This window comes from Hetaerina americana, unplaced genomic scaffold (assembly GCF_022747635.1).
Source record: "Hetaerina americana unplaced genomic scaffold, ioHetAmer1.1.p SCAF_36, whole genome shotgun sequence".
NCBI lineage: Eukaryota > Metazoa > Arthropoda > Insecta > Odonata > Calopterygidae > Hetaerina > Hetaerina americana.
Window position 1 is genome coordinate 2,368,217 of NW_027286941.1, and position 21,184 is coordinate 2,389,400.

At 33.0% G+C, this 21,184-nt stretch overlaps 1 protein-coding gene across 3 annotated transcripts in view; it reads right to left on the bottom strand.

Moving 5' to 3' along the window:
* Positions 1-21,184, bottom strand: part of LOC139691480 (intermembrane lipid transfer protein VPS13A-like) — a 140,309-nt gene that overhangs the window by 92,146 nt on the left and 26,979 nt on the right. For all 3 annotated transcript variants that reach the window (XM_071589321.1, XM_071589320.1, XM_071589319.1), the window contains exons 18-24: positions 19,933-20,175; positions 19,013-19,155; positions 15,984-16,185; positions 15,545-15,658; positions 14,924-15,103; positions 13,778-13,970; positions 10,168-10,340 (exon numbers count right to left, since the gene is read on the bottom strand). In XM_071589321.1, coding sequence (XP_071445422.1) covers positions 10,168-10,340; positions 13,778-13,970; positions 14,924-15,103; positions 15,545-15,658; positions 15,984-16,185; positions 19,013-19,155; positions 19,933-20,175 — 1,248 coding nt within the window. The remainder of the gene's footprint in view (positions 1-10,167; positions 10,341-13,777; positions 13,971-14,923; positions 15,104-15,544; positions 15,659-15,983; positions 16,186-19,012; positions 19,156-19,932; positions 20,176-21,184) is intronic.

Genomic DNA, 21,184 nt, shown 5'->3' on the forward strand with positions numbered 1-21,184 from the left:
ACTGATCAGTAAATGAAAAATGATGTAATGTGTTTAATGTTTCTGGTATTCATATTTTCAGAAGTAACATTACTAAAAAAGAAAATTGCATTATATATTATTATTTCTCTAAAATCTGTTTCCTATGTGAGACTTTTCCTGACTTTAGCCACCCCTGGTACAGTGTGTGGTGAAATACCTAAAAATCTACACATATTTGCACACCCTGACTGCGAGTGCCTAGAGGCTTCACCCAGAATCGAATCTGGGCCCACTGGTCAGTAGCCAGAGCTATCTACCAACTCGACTATCACACCCAGATGATGCTTTACAAATTAAACATTTTTTAATCCCACAAGGAACACCAAGTAATGCAGTTTTAATTGAAAATTTCTGTGTTGCTTTACCTAAACTCTCACTCTTTCGAGACCTAAGCCAAGTTCAGACACCATGAAGAAATAGGTAGCAAAATATCCCAAATACAGAGCTAATGTCAAGAAACAGCTAAAGATTTTATCTCTTACCACTGGCAAATATCTTTCAATATAATTCCTAAAGTTTTCTTTTCTATGAGGATTCCTGGGAAAATAAAAGAATTATTTGTGTTTGTGCTACTTTTTATAACGACAGCATATTTATCTTTCCACTCACATTCTTGGGCAATATACTCCTATTTTCAAAATATAATGAACATTTTTCCTCAAAATGTGTTGCAATTACTATTTGTTTCACTGCTAATGAAATAAAATTTCATTTCTTAGGCTGAAAAAGTTAAGAGTAATTTTGCCAATATTTATTCATTGAATCACCCAATATTGAAAAATTTTGAATGGCTCATAATGTATTGAAGTAACATATTCAACATTATTTAAAATTATATCTACAAAACTTTTTCTGAAACAAGAGTTTTAGAGAGTCACATTTTATACGCAAGTGTTCTCAACAAAATACCTCTGAATTTGAGGTTAAAGCTATCTGAGAATAAAGTTACTTGAGACTTAAAGCTATTTGAGGCTTATTTGATAAAGTAGAATGATTCCACATATTACAAATGACCTTAGCTACTGGTCACTTCCTCAAAAAGCTGATTCTACATATTTCCCTAATGTTGAGCTTTATATACAAATGTGAAATACTAAACACAGAAAAAAATCATCTCAACAATGTATGAGTAAATGCACTGCTACAAGTTACGAATAAATCCTAACAGCTAACACTATTTGCCTATTTCTTTGCATGTCATTCCTCTCATGGAATTTAGTCATATATGTACATACATATGACAACACATTTGCACATAAAAGGGTAGGCACCATCAGAGAAATGGTCAAAGTGTATTCAAGGACACAAGCAACATTGAGTTAAATAACATTCCTCGCATCTATATTTTCATGTAATTAATGCTTTCCCCTATAAAATTAATTCAGACAACATGAATGGATAATATAACATCAATTATCATCTCCACATGTTTTACACATCTCCACAGTTTTACACATCTCTTGTGAATCACTCTGTATGTTCAAACACATATGCTGATACTCCTGATATTTCATTATACTGTTAGGCCAAAATCAGCAGTACCAATGTGGAGGAAAATTGAATACACGAATACCACAAAAGAACAAGTTTCACAATTGGTTTCCAACCAAAATAGAAACTCATTTTTATGTAGTAAAGTCATTTATTCCAGTTACAAAAGAAATTCTAAAACATTAACTAATAAACTATTTTGGAATTAAGGCCATCATTGTGGAAAGATTTTCTGAATTATGGATACAAGTGGATAAGTTCTGATTTCTATGAGTTCATCCTAAAATATATATGGCAACTTCTATCCATATGACAGAAAAACATGGGATAGTCCCAATTTTTACGAGTTGAAACACTGAATGTGACTTCTGAAAAGATTGGTCCTAACTTTGTGATGAAGGCAAAACTCTAAATCTTTCAATAAGTTAGCAATAACAGAAATTGAAAGTGGTGCGTAGATGTTAAGAAAAAAATGTCTCCATACTTTAAACTGACTTAATGGCATTCCACTCACTCTTAGTTTGCCCAAGCTTAGTTGAGTTCTATTGCCAAGTATGTAGAAGTGATACATTCAATGGATGAAACTAAAGAATAACACAGTAGACTCATCCAGTGTCCTACGATTTATGATACTTGGAGGTGGCATGGAAGAACAAACGAGAATTCGCTTTCCTCATTAGTATCATTTCTTGAGAATTCTTCATTCCCAAAGTAATAGTTAACACCACTGCTTTTATCAAGAATTTCATCAACAGCTATGGGAAACTTTTCCATGACCTTTAGGGAAGGAAATTTTTGGATTTGAACTATGCATGACTGTCTCCTTGAAGGAAGGAGCTCCTCTTTTATGGGGTCATCAAGGAGTGTATTGACATAGCAAAGGATCACATTTGCGGATTGTAATAAAAAAAATTATCCCGATAGATAATTATCCAAGCAAGCAAATGTATCAATTTTTGTGTGTGCACATAGAATATGCATGTAATCAATAAACATCTGGATGAGCTAAAATCACAGATGCTCTAAAGAATGCTAGAGTCTTCCTCCACTGTGTTATCAATTATCATCTACATTTGGTAGCTCCTAAAAAAGATAAGTCAAACAAGAAGATGAGAAATACAATGTGTATAATAATAACAAAATAAATGTGGCTATGCCAATATATGATAAATGTATTATTCAATAATGAAAAAAAAAATTTTAAATAGTCGCAGGTTCCATTTGTAAGAAAATTTATAGTATCTTATGACGGTTTGACAGATATAAAACATGATCAACATGAGTTCAACAATTGGCAGCAGCATCTATCATGACAAGACTTCTTGTACTCAACACTAAAATGATGGATCATAATGTGAAATCAAACACATATTATCAAATAAAGCGACCAAAAAATTACAATCAAATGTATCAAAATAAAACAAGAAGGGGCCACCGTAAAATTAGAAAATTTAGCATGTCTATTGACACTCAACATACGAGTTGACAGAGAGATAAGCTGTCCTGAGTGGCACTCGACAACCACATAGAAAAGGTTAAAGAAAATTGTTTTAATAACACATCAATTTATCAGTTTTAAGGATATCAGTGGAATGATAAAGTATATATTTCGAAATTTCTCATGCAGGGATTATAAACACATGCAATGACCAAAAAAGCTTAAATTCAAGACTACCTCCACTGCATCAGGAAAATGAAATTCTCTGCAGTTTTATCAGTATAAAAGATGTACCAGAAAAATGTGTTGAATTAACATGTAGCTCCAAGAGATTTGAATACTAGATTTTAATCTATGAGTCAATGATAGAACCAATTAACAAACCAATTTCAGGTTGTATGTATCACTCTGATGGCCAGCCAGAATGAGTGAAAGGCACCTAGCCTTGGTTAATGTCTACCAGGATGTTATTTCACTCTTTCAGCAAGGACAAATATCATTAATATTACTTGACATATGAATCAGGTAGATAATGCTGATTTTAAACTTCAGCTTAAGATTTATTTAAATGTTCTCCATCAGCATGGTAGACTAGAGAGCATTGTTCAAGCACTCACCAGAGGGATGAGTTCAAATCTAAGCCAAATCTGGGCATCCTCAGTTTTGTCCATTTCTTTGAGCCATATTTTCTTGAAAACTATGGACAGAACAAATAAAGAAACTAGCTTCCATACCCTGATGCATTGATTTCATGTACAATGCGGTTTAGTGCAAGGTAAATTCTACTATCACCTATTAAACCCACCTTTGGACTAATTATCAACACTTTTTCCGAGAACTTTAATTTTATCATTCAACTATAAAAGCCAGAAAAAATGAGCATAATTAGATAAAAGGGTGAATAACGCCATTAATAATATGGAGACCCAGATATTCTTATAATTTTATCTTGAAAATGGACCAAAGGATTTGGTTGCAATGAGGTGAATCTACTATTTCTGACTGCTAGAATGCAATTTCATAGGGCCTAAATTATGGGAAAACCCACTGAAAGGGGCTGGTGGAATCCACAAAAATAACTGTAACAGTTTGCTTTTGCAAAATAAATAGTAGGCAAAATATCACTGTTCAATTGCAGTGTAAAGAAGCACTGAAAAAGATAGTATTCATGATAATTTATTAAATTATTTATTTATTATTCAGCTAATTAAAAGTTATAAGAATTGCATTATTAAAATAAAGTAATATTTTTATATTGGTTCTTACTCTAATGCTAACAAAATAAAACTGGTCATTTATCTTTGTATTGATGCTTATTTTTTATTCCTTCCTTTTTCCACATTTTTGTCTCCAATTACTCTCATATTATTTATTTAGATGATTTTTACCCTTATTATTATGCAGGAAGATGTTATCAGGAAATAACTAAATAATATAGCATTTTTATGAATGGGAAATTTAACACTCAGCCACCCATTACTAATAAAATATTAGTGTTCCTAGTACAGTACTATAAATCAGCTGAGGATTATAATTATTATTGTATCTGTATTCTTGCACCGTTTCAAAATGAATTTTGTAACCAAAAGGAACACTGTTACATAAGATAAACACAATTTAATTTTGCTATAGCAATGCATGGATTGGGACACCTATATTGTGAAGGAGGACACATTGAAAAGGGGATCCTGTGAGATCAATATTCAGGCATTCTGAGAGAATTACACCAAATAAGACTTTGCATTTAAAGTCTTCTAGGCAGCTGAGACAAAAATAATACAAATCAAAATAAAAAAACACACAAATGCAAACCCCTCATTTAAATGTAGCTTAATGCACATAGAATTATGGCTATTCACAACTTTTTCAATTTTGAAATCACTTCTATGAGATTTATGAAAATTAATAATGAGATATGTACTTAACAAAACCCTGTTATCATCATATACTAGAAATTCTTGCAAATCTTTACTTGGAATTTATCATCAACAAATAATGGATCAGGAAATGGACTTGGAATGAGAGATAGAAATGGAATAAGGTAATAATAATAATAATAATAATAATAATACTTTATTCATTTTAAAAATGGTACAACCATATTAAATGTCGTCAATCATAATATTACTTAATATATAAACATAAGTTCTTAAATGTGATGAAGATTGTCACAAAAGAATTCATCCAATGAGTAAAGTGGGTGAGCAAGTAACCAGGTATATACCCTATTCTTGAAACTCTGGATACCATCTGATTTCAACTGAGTAGGCAGATAGTTATACAGTCGTATGTTCATATTGTGAAATGTGTTGTAAGTTGATGACAATCTACAATAAGTAGTATTTAGATTCGATTTACCTCTTGTGGAATAGTTATGGAGGTTGGACCTTAATTGGTAAGTTTCTAGATTAACTTTCACATGAATCAGAGCCTTAAAGATATACAAACAAAATACAATCATGATTCTATACCTAATAAAAAAAGGTTTGCAGGAATCACGTGGTGGTATATTAGCAAGAGAGCGAATAGCTCTCTTTTGCAGTAGCAAAATTTGTTTAACATGAGGGGAATGACCCCATAACTCAACACCATAATTCAAATGACATTGAAAGAAGGCATGGTAAAGTGTTAAACGATACTCATTTGAAATGATAAAGTTGAGCTTTCTTAACATATAAACAGCTTTACTAAGTTTATTACAGGTCTGACTGATGTGAGTCTCCCAATTAAGTTTTGTATCAATATAAATTCCTAGTATTTTAGCAGTTTCAATATCAGTTGTTTTTGATTTAAGACTGCACACAATATGCTGAGTTTTGTTAGTATTTAATTGTAAATGATTAACATCAAACCATTCCTTAGCCTGTTTTTGGGTAGCGCTAGATCGTAACTTTGCATCTTCTGGATGTTGACACTTTTGCACAAAAGTAGTGTCATCAGCATATAAAACAGATCTAGGTTTCATATTACAGGGCAAATCATTAATCATGATAATGAAAAGTACTGGGCCAAGCACAGAGCCCTGTGGTACACCACATTTTACTTTAAGAGCTGCAGACCGACAGCCATCAAGTTCAACCAATTGGTGGCGATCATCCAAATATGACTTCATTAGTTTCAGTGCAACTCCCTTAATACCATAATATTCTAGCTTTGTTAGTAATATTGAATGATTAACACAGTCGAAGGCCTTACTAAGATCACATAGTGTCACTGAGACTGATTCCTTTTCTTCAAATGCATTAATGACATAATTAACTATGGACTCTACTGCCAAAATTGTAGATTTCCCAGATCGAAAGCCGTACTGGGATTTGGAAAAGAGATTATTTAACTCAAAAAAATTACATATTTGATCTTTCATAATAGCTTCAAAAATTTTACCAAAAACGGGGACTATGGAAATGGGGCGGTAGTTAGCTAAATCATCTTTATCACCTTTCTTATAGACAGGTACTGTTTTGGAATATTTTAGAGCTGTTGGAAAATCTCCTGTCTCAAAACATAAATTGACTAACATTGCTAATGGTTCCGCAATGAGCACAATAATGTCCTTTATTAGGGAGTTAGAAAGACCATAAATATCCTTACTGTTGGATTTTTTAAATTTTTTAACAGTCGATATAATATCAAGTGGAGTAACAAAATGCCATTTAAAATTTAAATTATTCGGAGGAAGATTTTGCAGCATATTACCAATATTGGCAGCATCAACTTTTCGAGAGAACAAATTGTCTTCAACAGCTTTTAAGAAAAAATTATTTACAGCATCTGGGGTGAAAGGAAGATTTTCTTTTCCATTACCATGACCAACTTCTTGATTGATTACACTCCATTTGATCAAATGAAAATATTGTGGTTTTAAATATTAAGAAAATAAAACAGCAAATAGGTATTTTTATTCTGACAGTATAATTAAAAATATTTAAAAATTCCAAATGCTTCCATCAAAATTGATGATAAATGGAGTCCCATTTTTTAGAAAAATTTTCAGCATAATACTAAGGAACTTTCAAAGCATGTTGAAATGAGTTTAGTGTTTCCCTTTCATGTACGTTATGTTAATTAAGATGATTTGGATTCTTTGAGTTCCCAAAATTTCCTTTTTTTACTTATGAATTACATTAGATCAAAGTAATCAAATCCTTCCTGGCTCCACTAGATCATTTTCAGAATTATATGACACATGACTTATGACCCATCATGTCTATTAAAATAATTCCATCTCAAGAGTTTCTGGGATAACAGGAAGGGTAAATCTATTAATAATTGCAAACATAAGAAATAATTCAAAATATGAACATAAAAGTACAATGGCATACAATAACTAATTATTTTGTCATGACTCATTCTGTACTAGTACAGACAAGTCAGTACTGCATTTTATTGGTAAACGAAAAATAAGAGGATAATACCAATTTTAAGAGCGTCAATCACATAAAATACAAATGTACTTTCTCATTCATATTATGCCTCTCTCTAATTAATTTAATATCAGGTAAAAATGAATAAAAAACAATACTTCATGAGTTCCAAGAAAGCCTTTGACAAAGCCCCTCATAATAAATTCATGTGCGAACTCAAATCCTATAACATATATAATAAGTTGACTCACTAGATCAGGGATTTATTATCTTGCCATGAGCAAAAAATAATCATCAATGTCATGGGCAACAAATAGGTAGACATGGCTTACAGCATGCCACAGAGAAGTTTGATTAGGAACCTTTTCTTCCTAATAGATGCTACATAATTTTATATGTAAGCAGCAACTTCAGATTATTTGCTTGCTAAAGAATACTATTCAGAGATATGAGTCCAGTGAAATAAGCAAAGTAGCCTTCAGGTGATCAAGATGTAAGGTACGTGGCTTGGGATCAAGTGAGCTATCCACATGCAATTTAGATAAAAATCCAGACTGGGGAAAATGCTGCAGATTGGAATTAAATATTATCATATGCAGAATAATGAACTTTTGGAGTGAATAAAATAAGAAACATAACGTTACGTAGAACTTAGAGATATGTCAATTTAAATGTCTTTGAATAGTTACGTACTAGGAGTCACTCTCACCACCAAAGAAACACTGGCTGATATTTCAAGCTTTTCCCGAAAATGATGTGTATATTATCATTCTGCCAGCAAGTGTGAGGATGAAACTCTCAAAAATTTGTTAGATCTGCATAAGGTAAGAATTTGCACTGTGCTAGAAAGCAATCTAATTGAAAGTAAAGCTGAGGATTACACTTACCTCACTATTAGATTTGCTGCTCTAAGCTATAACAGTAATAGACTACTCCAATTTATAAAAGTAAAGGATAGAGGCTACCTGAAAGGGTTTCAAATATTCAGTTCATTATAACTACGGCAACAGAGCCAAGATTAAATCTTTACATAGCACTGATGCCTATGATAACCAAGCCTAAGTTTTCCACTTGTATTCATAATAAAGAGGATTTTACTCACAGAGGTACCGTGATTTATGTTGACCTTATCAAAAACTTCACAATATCATATCACGTCCAATGTATATATGGTGCCCATTTGGTTGAGGCATTTGATTGTAAGGATGTTTCTACCACAGTAATTCAGTAGTTACAAAATGGTAAACCATCATGAAACCAGCCCTCACTTTAACCAAACTACTGGTTATGATGTTTTTACATTAACAGCATTGCATTTTGTTAATTGTTTCTGGAAAAAATGAGCAGCATATTTTACCCTCAGAGTTTAACTTGAAACTTGGATGATTCAAAAATTATAATTGAGTTGTAGTCATTCTTGTAAATTAAAGAATACATGTAATGCATGAATTCTTTAGCTAAAAAAAATTAAGGATGGGTAGATAGGTGACTCAGTTTATTCTGGAATGCTATAGTACTATCTAAGAACACTCCTGAAAACTTTTATTTCTACAAGATTACTGGCATCAAAAAGAAAGAATGATACCTGGTATGCAATGTGTACTGTTTCCCCTGTTTCTACCTCATGAGGTGATAGGAGTCTTCTGTTTTGTTGGAAAATTATATATTTCATTATTAGAGATGCATCTGATGCAAAATAGTAGAATATTTTGGACACTGTTATATGTTTGGATGATCTGAGGTAAAAATACAATAATACTGCTATGTTCTCATGAGTTTACTGAAATGAATGGGTGATTTCATCCAATTGTATTCTAGTTGTCAATCCATGGCTGTGTAGTGGTTTCATTTCTTTCTAAAGGTTACCAAGGTTTTGGGTTCTCTCATGAACTAAAGGTCTGCATGTCTCACGCTAAACAAGGGTCTTGGATCCCTTGTTGCTAAATACCCATGTTGACACTATTGACAAATATATTGTTGCAAACTGGTATTACTTGAATACTGAGTTACACATGGACATACCAATAGGGCCTGGTTTTACTCTTACTTTTGGGAAGTTTTTTTGTCTCTAGAACCAATTATATGCGTAAAAAATGAATTCAAAGGGCCCTGTGGAATTACTTCATAATAAATTCAATTTAGGGTGTACTTTCTTAAGAATCTCATGCATCTTGGTAGACAGTTTGTTGACATGTAAACCCATTAGAATATTCAGTCAATTTGTTTGCATGCAGTTATTTTGTATTAAAGGTATAAGCATTTGATAATTCATACATGTATTCATAGAGCCCAATTGATCATTTGCAACAAATAATATGCCATCTGTTTAAGATTGATCCAATTCATTATTTTTTCCTTCATACATAATCCTCTGGAACAAATTAATTTTGTACAGTGGGGGCTAATTGCCTAATAATGGCTGCATGGACAAGCCACTGTACACGGTAATGAAAGTTTCAGATGAAGCAAAATGCTAGTTGAGATAAGAAAATGGGTTTTTTTCATAAAATTATAATTTATGAGGAGATAAATGGATGCTTTAATAATGCTAATTTTAACACTGAATGGGTTATTTAAGTCCTCATTAAAGACAGAAGGATTCATACAGAAAAAGCAAGAAGTGCAATTTATGCAATGTTTTATGCAATTACCACTCAGGAGGCCACTTATAGTTTTACAAGGTTCTAAAATTATTCAGTTACCACTCTTATCATATAATGATTTACTGCTTGATTAAATACAATAAGAGTAAATAATGCATAATGTCAAAATTGAAACATGTACGAGTATCAAACACCAGCAAGCTCATACGTCAAATGAGAGGACTAAAAAGGTAAATTATTCAACACTAACCTGAAGTGCTTCTAAACGAATCAAAATATTGTCAATCACTGGGGGTGGTATTGGAGGCGATTTTGCAGACAGTGGTGAAGTTTGGTTGCCATGGTCTTTCCCACCAGAACCAATTACTGCTTCAGGGTAAACACCGGAAACTTCTTTAAAAAAGTTTTCCACACTCAGGTCTCCTATAATATAACAAACATTTGAATTTATTATTTGGTTATACTTAACTATGGTAAGTCATGGGGAGTCACTGGTGGATGATAATGACTACTAATATAATAATGACTAATGGAATAAATATTTTTTATAGTGTGTCCTATATTGTTATTGTACACCAATCCTTGGGCAAATATTATTTTTATTGTAATAAATATAAATTTCCAGACTGTTGTGGCCTTGTTTCATTGGTAAATTGTACGTACAAAAGTCTTGAATGTAACTTTTATAAATTTATGTAGAGCTTTCTTCAATATTCCCTTGATACAATTTGTTCATTCGATTTACCCATCTCAAAATTTCAAATGGGTAAAATAAAATTATGGCTATCAATTACTAGCAGTCTCATGCATAAAAATCAACACTGAAGGTTTATACATATAATATCACCAGCCACCAATTCCTTGCCAATTAAATTTTCCATCTTTTAGATAAATCTGGCAGTATTCATTTTAAGGTGTGTACTGGTCTGCTAGTTTGGAAGGGAGGCAACAGGTGCTGCAATCCAGCAGCATCTATTGCCTCCCTTCCTAAAGCAAATAATCAGCAGGGAGCATGGTAGCACAGAGCACGTCCCTCTGGCTTATATGGATGGTGGCATGAGATCCACCATGAGATAGGTTTCAATATGTCCCAGCCCCAATCCTTTCCACCATGACCCTTTCCCCTGCCACAAAGGTAATAAATCATGGTCATTGGCCCCTACTATTGCAAAACATTTGATACAGGTAACTTTTCTCCATTACTACATTCTCTATTACTACTCCATACACTCTCTTACTACACTACATCATACTTATATAATGGCCACTTAGGAAATATTTTCCGGGTAATACTTATAGCTAATTAACACAATGATTCTCCCTTTCCTTAAATCTGCAGCAAATATAAATAAGATTATTCAAATACTGGTTGAAGTAGGATATGCAGTGGCTTGCTTGGGTCTGAAGAGCAGGGGGTGATGCTTCAGAAGATTCACCACTCAGCACTTCTTCAGTGCAGTGGTTTGTTTCAAGTGATATTTACTTGAGTTTACGAGAAAAAACTTTCTAGAGAATTAAATATAATTAGTGGGTAAAATCTTGGAGAGAGGGAAGGAAATAGGAGTGAATTTGAGGGTTGGGAATACCTCTTGCTGGTATCAACGGAAAATTCACCTAATTGTAAACAGGATATCAAATATTCAACGCTTTACTGTATCTGACAATCTTTCAAAAAAAAAAAATATATATATATATATATATATATATATATATATATATATATATATATATATATATATATATATATATATATATATATATATATATATATATATACGCAACTAGTGTGGATCTTAAGGCTCCCCAAATTCCTAATTAGCCAAGTGTTCAAGAGAAATATAGAGTGGTGGAACTGGCTCCAAGAGTCGGAAATCTTTAACCGCAAAGTTTTCTTACCACAACCCACGGAGATAGTTACAGCATATACGGACGCCACACCAGACCAAGGAGGAGTCGTAATCCCAGAATGGCAAGTTAATCAGAGCTTTCCAATACCCAAGTTGTCATCGATAAACGCGGCCGAAACATACGCAGCATTGTACGGCATTAGAATAGTGTTTGAATTATTGAATATATTAAAATTATCAAATGTAAATATCCACATGTACTGTGATAACATTACAGCATTCTATTGTTTGACGAAGGGGCAGGGTCTTGTGTTTCACCTGAACCCCGAACTGGTTGAAATGTACATGAATATTTTCATTAAAGAACAACAGTCACAGACAGTGACCTGGCTGTGGGTTCCCACTACGGCTAACCCGGCAGACGCGCCCTCGCGGGCCGTGCCCCCGGATATGTAGGCGCCCGCCATATTGGTGGGTTAGCCATATATACCCGGGAACGCACGAGCTCGAGAGTGCTCGCTCAAAAGTCCGGAGTTAGAAACTGTGTGTGGGAACTCGACCGGACCGGACTTTTGAGTATATATATATATATATATATATATATATATATATATATATATATATATATATATATGTATGTGTGTGTGTGTGTGTGTGTGTGTGTGTATACCTCTCTCTATATATGTGTATATGAGTGAACTCTCAAAACATATCTGCATCTAATTAAATTTTGCTCCCTGAAAATTTAATGGACAATTCAACTTGAATGATCTCTCACTTTAGTATGGAGTTAGGAAATAACTTTTGAAAAAATGAATTATTTTTCTTTTGGGCATTAAAGTAGATGATTTGGATATTGATGGGAACTTTGGCAAAATGGGATATGATAAAGCAAAGGAATAAAAAGCTAGATAAAGAAAATAATGACTCACTCCATCATAGAGGCCATTGTCCTTTACAAATCAGGAGAATGGGGAATACATAAAATACTGTAAATTCAATGCAAAGCCTAGAGATGGATTCAATGAGAAAAAGTCACTGAATTACAATATTACAGCAAATGAATAATAACAAAATAAAACTTTATAAATCCACACCATCCTTGACCACCAATTGGGTAGTTAGGGACAATTTAGGGTGGGGACCTCTCCCTCCCTTAAACCCAACCTCCCTATACCCCTCCATTTACACCCAACCCATCCCTCTCCCAATTCCTAACCACCCCCACAGCCAATATAAGTATGTATTACCCCATCTCCCTTACTCCCCCTACCTTATCCCCTCTCCTCTCCCATACTTCCCTCTTGGAGCCAGACAATAAGTTGAAAAAATGTTGATGTATGTTACCTGATGATGATGCGCATCATCAAAACCATGGTCATGAAATATTAAATCTATATTGTGGAAGCGTAAAGCTTATTTTTTTACCCTAATCATGAAGAAATTCCACATAGTTAAACCTGAAACTGTTATGTTTACAGGCCTTTAATTTCAATTTACACATACTTTGATTTATTTGTACCAAAAACATGCAGAGTCCTATGCTTTTGGGCCAGACCCTAAGCATCTAATTACAAGATACATATTTCAAATACATGGAATCACAATAATGAGATTCTTCTGTTTCTGTATAGTATATTTGCCAAAAATTATTGAAAAATGTAACTTTTACATCATTGATGAAAGAATCAACTGAATATTCAATGAGGAATATTTTTGCTGGAGTAAGCATATTTATATCATGCTAAAACAACTCAATACATACTAGAATTTTGGGTATTGGATCTACGGTATCATTTGTACTTAATCCTGATAACTCTAACTCATGAAAATACATATCATAAATAGGTCACAAAAGATTAACATTTGATTAGTTTCACAGATTAGATGTCAATTCTATAATACTTGCACTACATCATCTTTAGCATTTATAAAATATAATAAATGTCTTTTATCTTTTTTAGGTTGGAAACTTTTCAGACCAACCTCGTATAATTATAAACTTCAACTCACCCAAGTTAAGAACCAGAAGATTGGGTGAATCAGATTTTTGTGGTATAAGTAATGTTGGGGCATGAAGATTAAGAGATAAGCGAAGGCGAGTAGGCCAGCCCTTTAATGCTGCAACTCTGGATTCCACTGATCGCTCCGCAGCAAGAGCTGCTTTTGCTGTTGTGCCAGGTCGTACAAACGGCTCCAGAAAGTGCTTCAATAAAATGACAGTTCTTTGAAAGTTAACGGATTATTCCACTTCTATTTACTGTTACACAGTGAACTAATTAGAAAAACAAAATTTACACGGAATCACATGCATTATTTTCAAGATCATGAAATTGAAATTTGAAACATTATACTAAGTTTAACTGGTTGCTCTAGTAGGTAATGTATTTCAAACTACAGAACAAATGTAAAAAATCCACTTAGTGCATGAACTTAAAGTAGAAATAAATGTAACAGTAGATGTGTGGCATAAGTCTCAACAATTATTCAGTCTACAGAAAATAATATGCATATATTCAGTGCGGAAAAGAATTATGGCATGAAGAAATGATTAAGGCAAGCTGAAGTAAAGCTTAAGATATTCTATTTGAATTATTAAAGACATCTATGAAAGTAGGATATTGATGGTGGAATTCATTAAGTGTCTACAGTTGCTACAATAAAGAAAACAAGGAATGAGATATATGAGCATCAAAACTTGAATAAGATGTCACATTCATCAACACTATTGGCAGAAATAACAAGCCAAAGTACAGATGTAAAAACTGAAAGAAACTTATAGCAACATTATTTAAGATTCAGAAACAGCGCAGAAACAAAGGGAGTCATATAAGGAAAATGTTAAAAAAATTATACTCATGATAACATGACATGGAGTACATATTATGCAGAGACAGTAAGAGAATGCATTCCAAGAAACTATGGGAGATGCCCCAGCAGTAACTTTTATCTGCCATACGTGCATTACACTCTGCAATTGTTTCATTGTAAGAGACTGCAATTTATCATTCAAAGAAATCATTTAAAAACTGAAAATCATTTTTTGCTGAGGCAATCTGAGGGCAAGACCATTTGGTAGATTAGTGAGTTCAATCTCAACAAATGTCTATAGCAATACCCTTCAAAATATTAACAGAATCTCTTAGCATCTTTTCTCACCTGCATATCAGCAAAGAATTTGTAAAGAAGAACTATGTGAAGTCTCCCCACATGCAATCTCAGACTTCCATCAGATTTAACATCATCTTTATTTGATTCAATATCATTCTGCATATATAACTTTGGACTATGTCTAACATACTTGAAGTCAAACATTTTGTCTTCTTCAACAGCCAATATCTGAATAAAATAGTCACAAATATTGTATAATAAATTAATAATATACGTAATTACATAAAAGAATATGAAACAGGAAAATATAATGATCATCAATAATATAATAGGAGATCATGGGTGAGTTCCACTTTTTTCAGTGCAGGTTTGATTCTCAGTTTTAGTAGTGAAAGTTCTTGAGCATGAATTCGGATCACACTATCAACCGTTGTAATGGTAAATGAAAGCTCAATTACCTTCAAATCATTTCATCAGAAGCAAATTTACTGATAATGAATCAAACTTGTTTCATATATAATTAAAAGCAATTACTGTAATTCCCAACAACTGCAGGAGTAAAGGCATTTTTTATGAATAATATGAACATAGCAAAATCAATTAGATATAATTTTTAAAAATCACAATTTTCTATTGAAAAAGTATTAATGTTAAAATTATATTAATTACCTTTGGATACAATGTGATGTCTGACAAATCATCAACAGTTATGCTAGAAAGGTAAGCTCTCAGCACCATTCGTTCATTAGCTTTAAAAAGGCAATCACTCTCCAATACTGACACCTGGGTAGACAAAATTTTCCAAATTAATTCCATTGAGGAGAGGATTAATAAATAGAAACTAAAATCTTTAAGGTTACTCATCATCAATAATGTTATGATTTATAACTATCTTGCAGACTGAATAGAATCAAACATAAATGTGGTAGAAACTGGTATTATACATTTTGATTAACCTTCATTAAAGATGTTTATTCAATTAACACGATAAATCTATTTAAATGCATAGAAAATATGTACTGCTATCACTACATATGTACATAGCATGAGCTGCCACTTATAAATAAGAATTAGACAATTTTGAATATTATGAAGTTCCATGTCTTACCTTGATTTCTAAGAAATCTACATCAGTGTCACAGAGGCGAATTTTTACTTCTCCCAGACGAGTGGAATAACTAAATTTAGTAGCACCAGGTGGAATTGGGGGGTCATTGATACCACCTGTTAAGAGCCAGGAAAGGGCACTTTGAGGTGCTAAAAGAGCCACTGATCCAATATTGGCTAATTTTGAGTCTCGACTCTGAAACCTGAAAACCATTTCCAAGAGTATAAGTGACAAATATGGTAACAGAACTTCTACTTCTAAATTTAAGTTTTCAATGAAATGCAAAATAACAGCAAACTTGTTCATTATGATTCCTGAAACTAATATTAAATTCTGGGAAAAGTCTACAAGTTGCAATTACGTATTTCTCAGATTTTCAGACTCAATTTTTCCCTAAAAAATTTTATCTGATATCAGGCTGCCACAAATTCTTCTAAATTAAGACATTTTCTATGCTAGTGCAAGTAAATATACCATACATATATCTGTATTGCGTAAATTGTTTCCTCTTATGCCCTGTTAACCCAGATGTTTTGGTTAGGACATTGATGAAATAGACCAGCTATTGTTCAATTCATCATATTTGACACTTTAAGTTACCCATTTATTCTTGGCAGCAATGATATAACTGCAATTAAAACAACTTCACTGCTTCAAAGTCCTCCAGCAATCCTCAAAACAGGTATTTGGATGTCTGACTCATATTTAACTTATGTAGTAAATTTTTCTTCCATATTCACTTCAATTCTCTTTTCCATTTCTTTTCCCTGATATAGATGATTTATGACTTGAGAGCCATTATTAGATTGAATCCTAGATCATAACCATTACAGTGGTCCAAAACTGACATTACTAATGATATAAGGTATTGTTTAAAAGGAAGGAAAGGCTTTGAGGAAGGATCTAGGATACCTCAGTGTTCATGTTTAATCATTGGGTTGTCATATGACATTGAAATTTAAAAATGTTCATAGAAAATGCAAATAATTTTCAAAATCAAAACTTCTCCGGTATTATTGGGCAGTAATGAAATGGGCAACAGTCATAAGATCAAAAACCCAAAAATAAACATTTCAAAAACAAAAATGACTATATATTATTTGGAAGATAAATTATCCATTGAATTAGCTGCATATACTTTTCCTAAGGTGTCTGATTGTATCCCCATCCAATCATTCTTAAAAACACTTCAGCACTGTGGTATTAACAGTTGAATTAAATCTTAATCAATAATTGTATTGGATCTTTTTCACTATTACCTCTCCAATTGCCTCCAATGCATCTTTATAATAGTAATCAATATTCAGCTCTGAATATCAACCATGTAGTACCTCATAGGTCAGTGCTTGCACTGCTTTTGATAATGATAAATTACCTTCCTTCCAATAATTATGTTCATCTTTACTCTGTGCTGATGGTGTAACCAATTAACTAAGCTAAATGACTTAGCAACAAAAATTCCTTTGGTTCCATTATGTCTGTGTCACTAAAGCGGTTCTCAGCTAATGGACTTCTTTAAATGAGGATAAATCACAGCATGTGACATTTCCCCAAACATCACTATAATCTCACAATGTAAAGCTACTTCCTGAAATGTAATTAAATAATTGACTTTGTAATTCCACACACTTTATTTTAAAAAACACGACCCAGGTTTCGACATTGAACGTCATCATCAGGTGGTCCTCATAGAAGCACGCTGGCTATATATACCTTCTGATCATAGGAGGGGGGTTGGTCAGAGAGGGAGGTTGGAGGGGTAAAAAGGTTACAATGTAGCTGGGAAGAAAAGAGAATTACATTTTTGACTTAGAAGAGTGGTAGGTCTAGGAGTGGGGAGTGGGAGGGATACAAAATTTCGTTGGCAAGATCATCTTTCCAACGGACACATTTCAAAATTTCTAACTGCTCCAAAGCATCGAGCCTTTGACCTTTTTCTTCAAAATGAATAATTTTTGTCACAAAGTCACTGTTGTGGTCACTTTCAATGAGGTGCTTTGCAAAGAGGGATGTTATGTTCTTATTTTTTACACATGTTTGGTGTTCTTTAATCCTTTCTTTAAATTTCCATCCTGTTTGCCCAATAAACTTTGCAACTCCCAGCTCCATGGTAAAATTTATAGAATCATGTACTGAATTTATATATCTAAAGAAATTTTCCAATTGTCTATTGCTCCCCGTCCAACAGCAAAAGATGTAATTGACATCTGTACCAGTAAAGGGAGTTGTCCCCCAGTTTTTCTGTTTCAGAATTAAAAATCTTCTCTTCTAATCTGTCCATGAAAATTTCAACCAGAAGGGGGGAAAGAGGTGAGCCCATGATGCAAAAATGTATATAAGATGGCACTTAAATCCATTTTGTCACCTGAAGATGATGTAATACATTGAAACCGGGTCATGCTATTCAACTTATCTAGTGGAAAATTGTTACTATCTTTTCTTAGGTTCGAACTCCACCACATCATGCCTGAAACTACTCAATTTGTGATTCTGTTGCCTTTCAATATTTTCTCCATCCAATTGTCTTTCCTTTGTATTTCTCCCAATAACCTTCCCTTTTCTTCAACCAGCCAAAGCATTCCTTCTTGTGTATTATCAGTCCATTGACTTTTCACCAATCATATCCATACTCAGATCTTAAAAGCATCTGAGGCATGTCTATCTTTGCTCCTCAATTATAAAATTTTTGATCCATATAAATAATACACTCCATGATAAAATTCTAAAAAATCTATTCAAACTGTCGAACTAATGTAACTTGTCCCATGTCCACACATTTTTGTTGCTTCCACTTTAGTAAGATACCTTCCATTAAAAACATTATATGCATGTTCTGCCATGAATATATAATACTCATATACATCCTAAACACACAATAATTTAGAACATAAGAATTTTAACTTCAACTTTCTCATGAAGTACCAGTATACAGGTTTCAATATAGGCAACTTGATAGCAATATGGGAAAATAAAGATAACACAAATAGAAAACAGAATCCACAAAGACATTTAGCTTATTAAAAACTTACTTCTGCAAAATATACTGCAGGAATTTACAAAGGGTTGTCACTGCTTCTCTATGAAAAACAACATTCAATGTTGTTAAATCCAAAACAAGAGATTGCTCCACACTATGGAAGTGTGATTTGAAATCTGGACAGTCAGAACGGACCTATTAGAGAAAAAAGAAGCATAACATAAGACTAAAATAAAATTATGCTCAATGGGAAGTCCATTTACATGCCATACTTTACAGCTGTTATAAACATACTTGATTGGGATAAAAATTTTGTTCACAGGTAAAATATTAATTTCACTAATCCTAAACTTGGTACGCAGCAATTCATGGAATGTTATTTGTGCATGAAAAGTTCTCTGGCCTCCTGAATGTTGTTTGATACCACCATAGATTTCTAGTAAAGGAGCCTTTTTATATTGGAATTCTGTCAACAGGAGTATATAATCCTCTGAAAATTCAGAACTTGTAGTCTGGCAAGGGGCAATAAAAGTTGGCTACCCCTACCTCTGGCCTACACCAAAAACATAAAAATTATCAGCATGCTATTTAAGCAAAACAATCCATCATAACAATATGGTTCTAAGTAAGGACAAATGACAATTTAAGTTAATTGGAAAAAGCCATAAGGTGAATAAGTCTGGAATATAAGTGGAACCACAATGATAGAAGATCAAAGTATTTCTCATAATAGATCGATAACCCAATCATGAACCATTTCAAAGCATTAAAAAATTCCAAATACTCAAATTGCTACCACCCCATTTCTGATTTTTGTTCCAACAATTGTTCAGTCCCCATAGAGTAGTTTGAGCAATATGCACCAAAATTTACATGAAACTGCCTCACTTATATTTCACAATGATTTGGATCCATTGATTTTAGTAAAAATAAAACAAAACATACAACATAAATAACAAGTATTGTTGTAACCTTGCGATAGAGAAGAGATGCTACTTCTTCCCCTTGAGGTCCATTTCCACCAGCTGATATTATGTGCAGATACTCTCCAGACAATCCAGTGTGGACTTTATCAACTAATTGCAAAGATGAAAGTGATGCTTGAATCGCAGGGCCATATTCCATTAATGCAGTATCACAGCAGAGACGCCCAAGCCTCAGTGTCAGGTAGGGTCGATCAATTCGATCACTTGAGCGGCACAACTGAACTACAACCTACATAGACAATGAATTGTATTAAAAAATGTATTCAAGAAAATCAGTGAAGCAGGCAAAAAAACAAAGACAATATGGTTTTATGTTTAAATTCAACACAATCTCCTGAGAAAAAAAAGTGTATTAACAGTAACAGCCTTATTGTTCATAAGAAATAGAACTCAATAATGGGATATATAGGTAAATTGACACAAAACTTTTCACATACAGGTTTTTTAACACAAGGAAGTAGTGTAGCTACCAATGACAATGAAAATGCAAAAAATGCAGCTAAAAGCCAGGAAAAAATAAATGAAATATTGAGGAAGACCCTTTATAAATTCTTGAAAAACGTGGAATGTACATATACATCATAAAGACCCAACTGTGGATAAAACTGTCATGATATACATTCATACACTGCAAAAAACCCAAATCAGTGGATAAAAAGTCCTCCTTAATAGGCATTAAAGAGTAGCCACATTTCTTTTATAAACTACCATCCTAATCAAATAGTCAATGAAAAAGAGGTTAATTGATTGGGACAATGTATGAGGAAGGAGTGTCTAGAGGGGAAGAGAGGATGAGGGAGGAAGAGGTGCATGACTATGTACACGGTTAAAATTGGGGGAAAGTATGAATAAACCAAGAATAGTTCAGGACACAAAGACATGGAAGTCAACCATGGGAAAACCTGCCACGAGGCAGAACAACCAGTGATGATAATGATTTAACCCCTAAGTTTTTATTTACCTAAATTGGTAGAAAATACTAAATCATTACACATTCATAAATAAAAAAACCTTCAGATGATGTCAGGTTTCAACTGCACACATTTTTATTTTTTAAGGACATTTTTATTATAACTTTATTATTTTTGAATGTGACTTACATTATCTGGTATATAGAGTGAAATTTTGAATTTCTATGAAGGGTGCTACATTAAATTGCCAAGGTTCCTTTCGTCATCAGTAGAAGAGGAAACAAAGTTCAAGGTGAGTTAATGATTATCTGTAATATTATATGATCA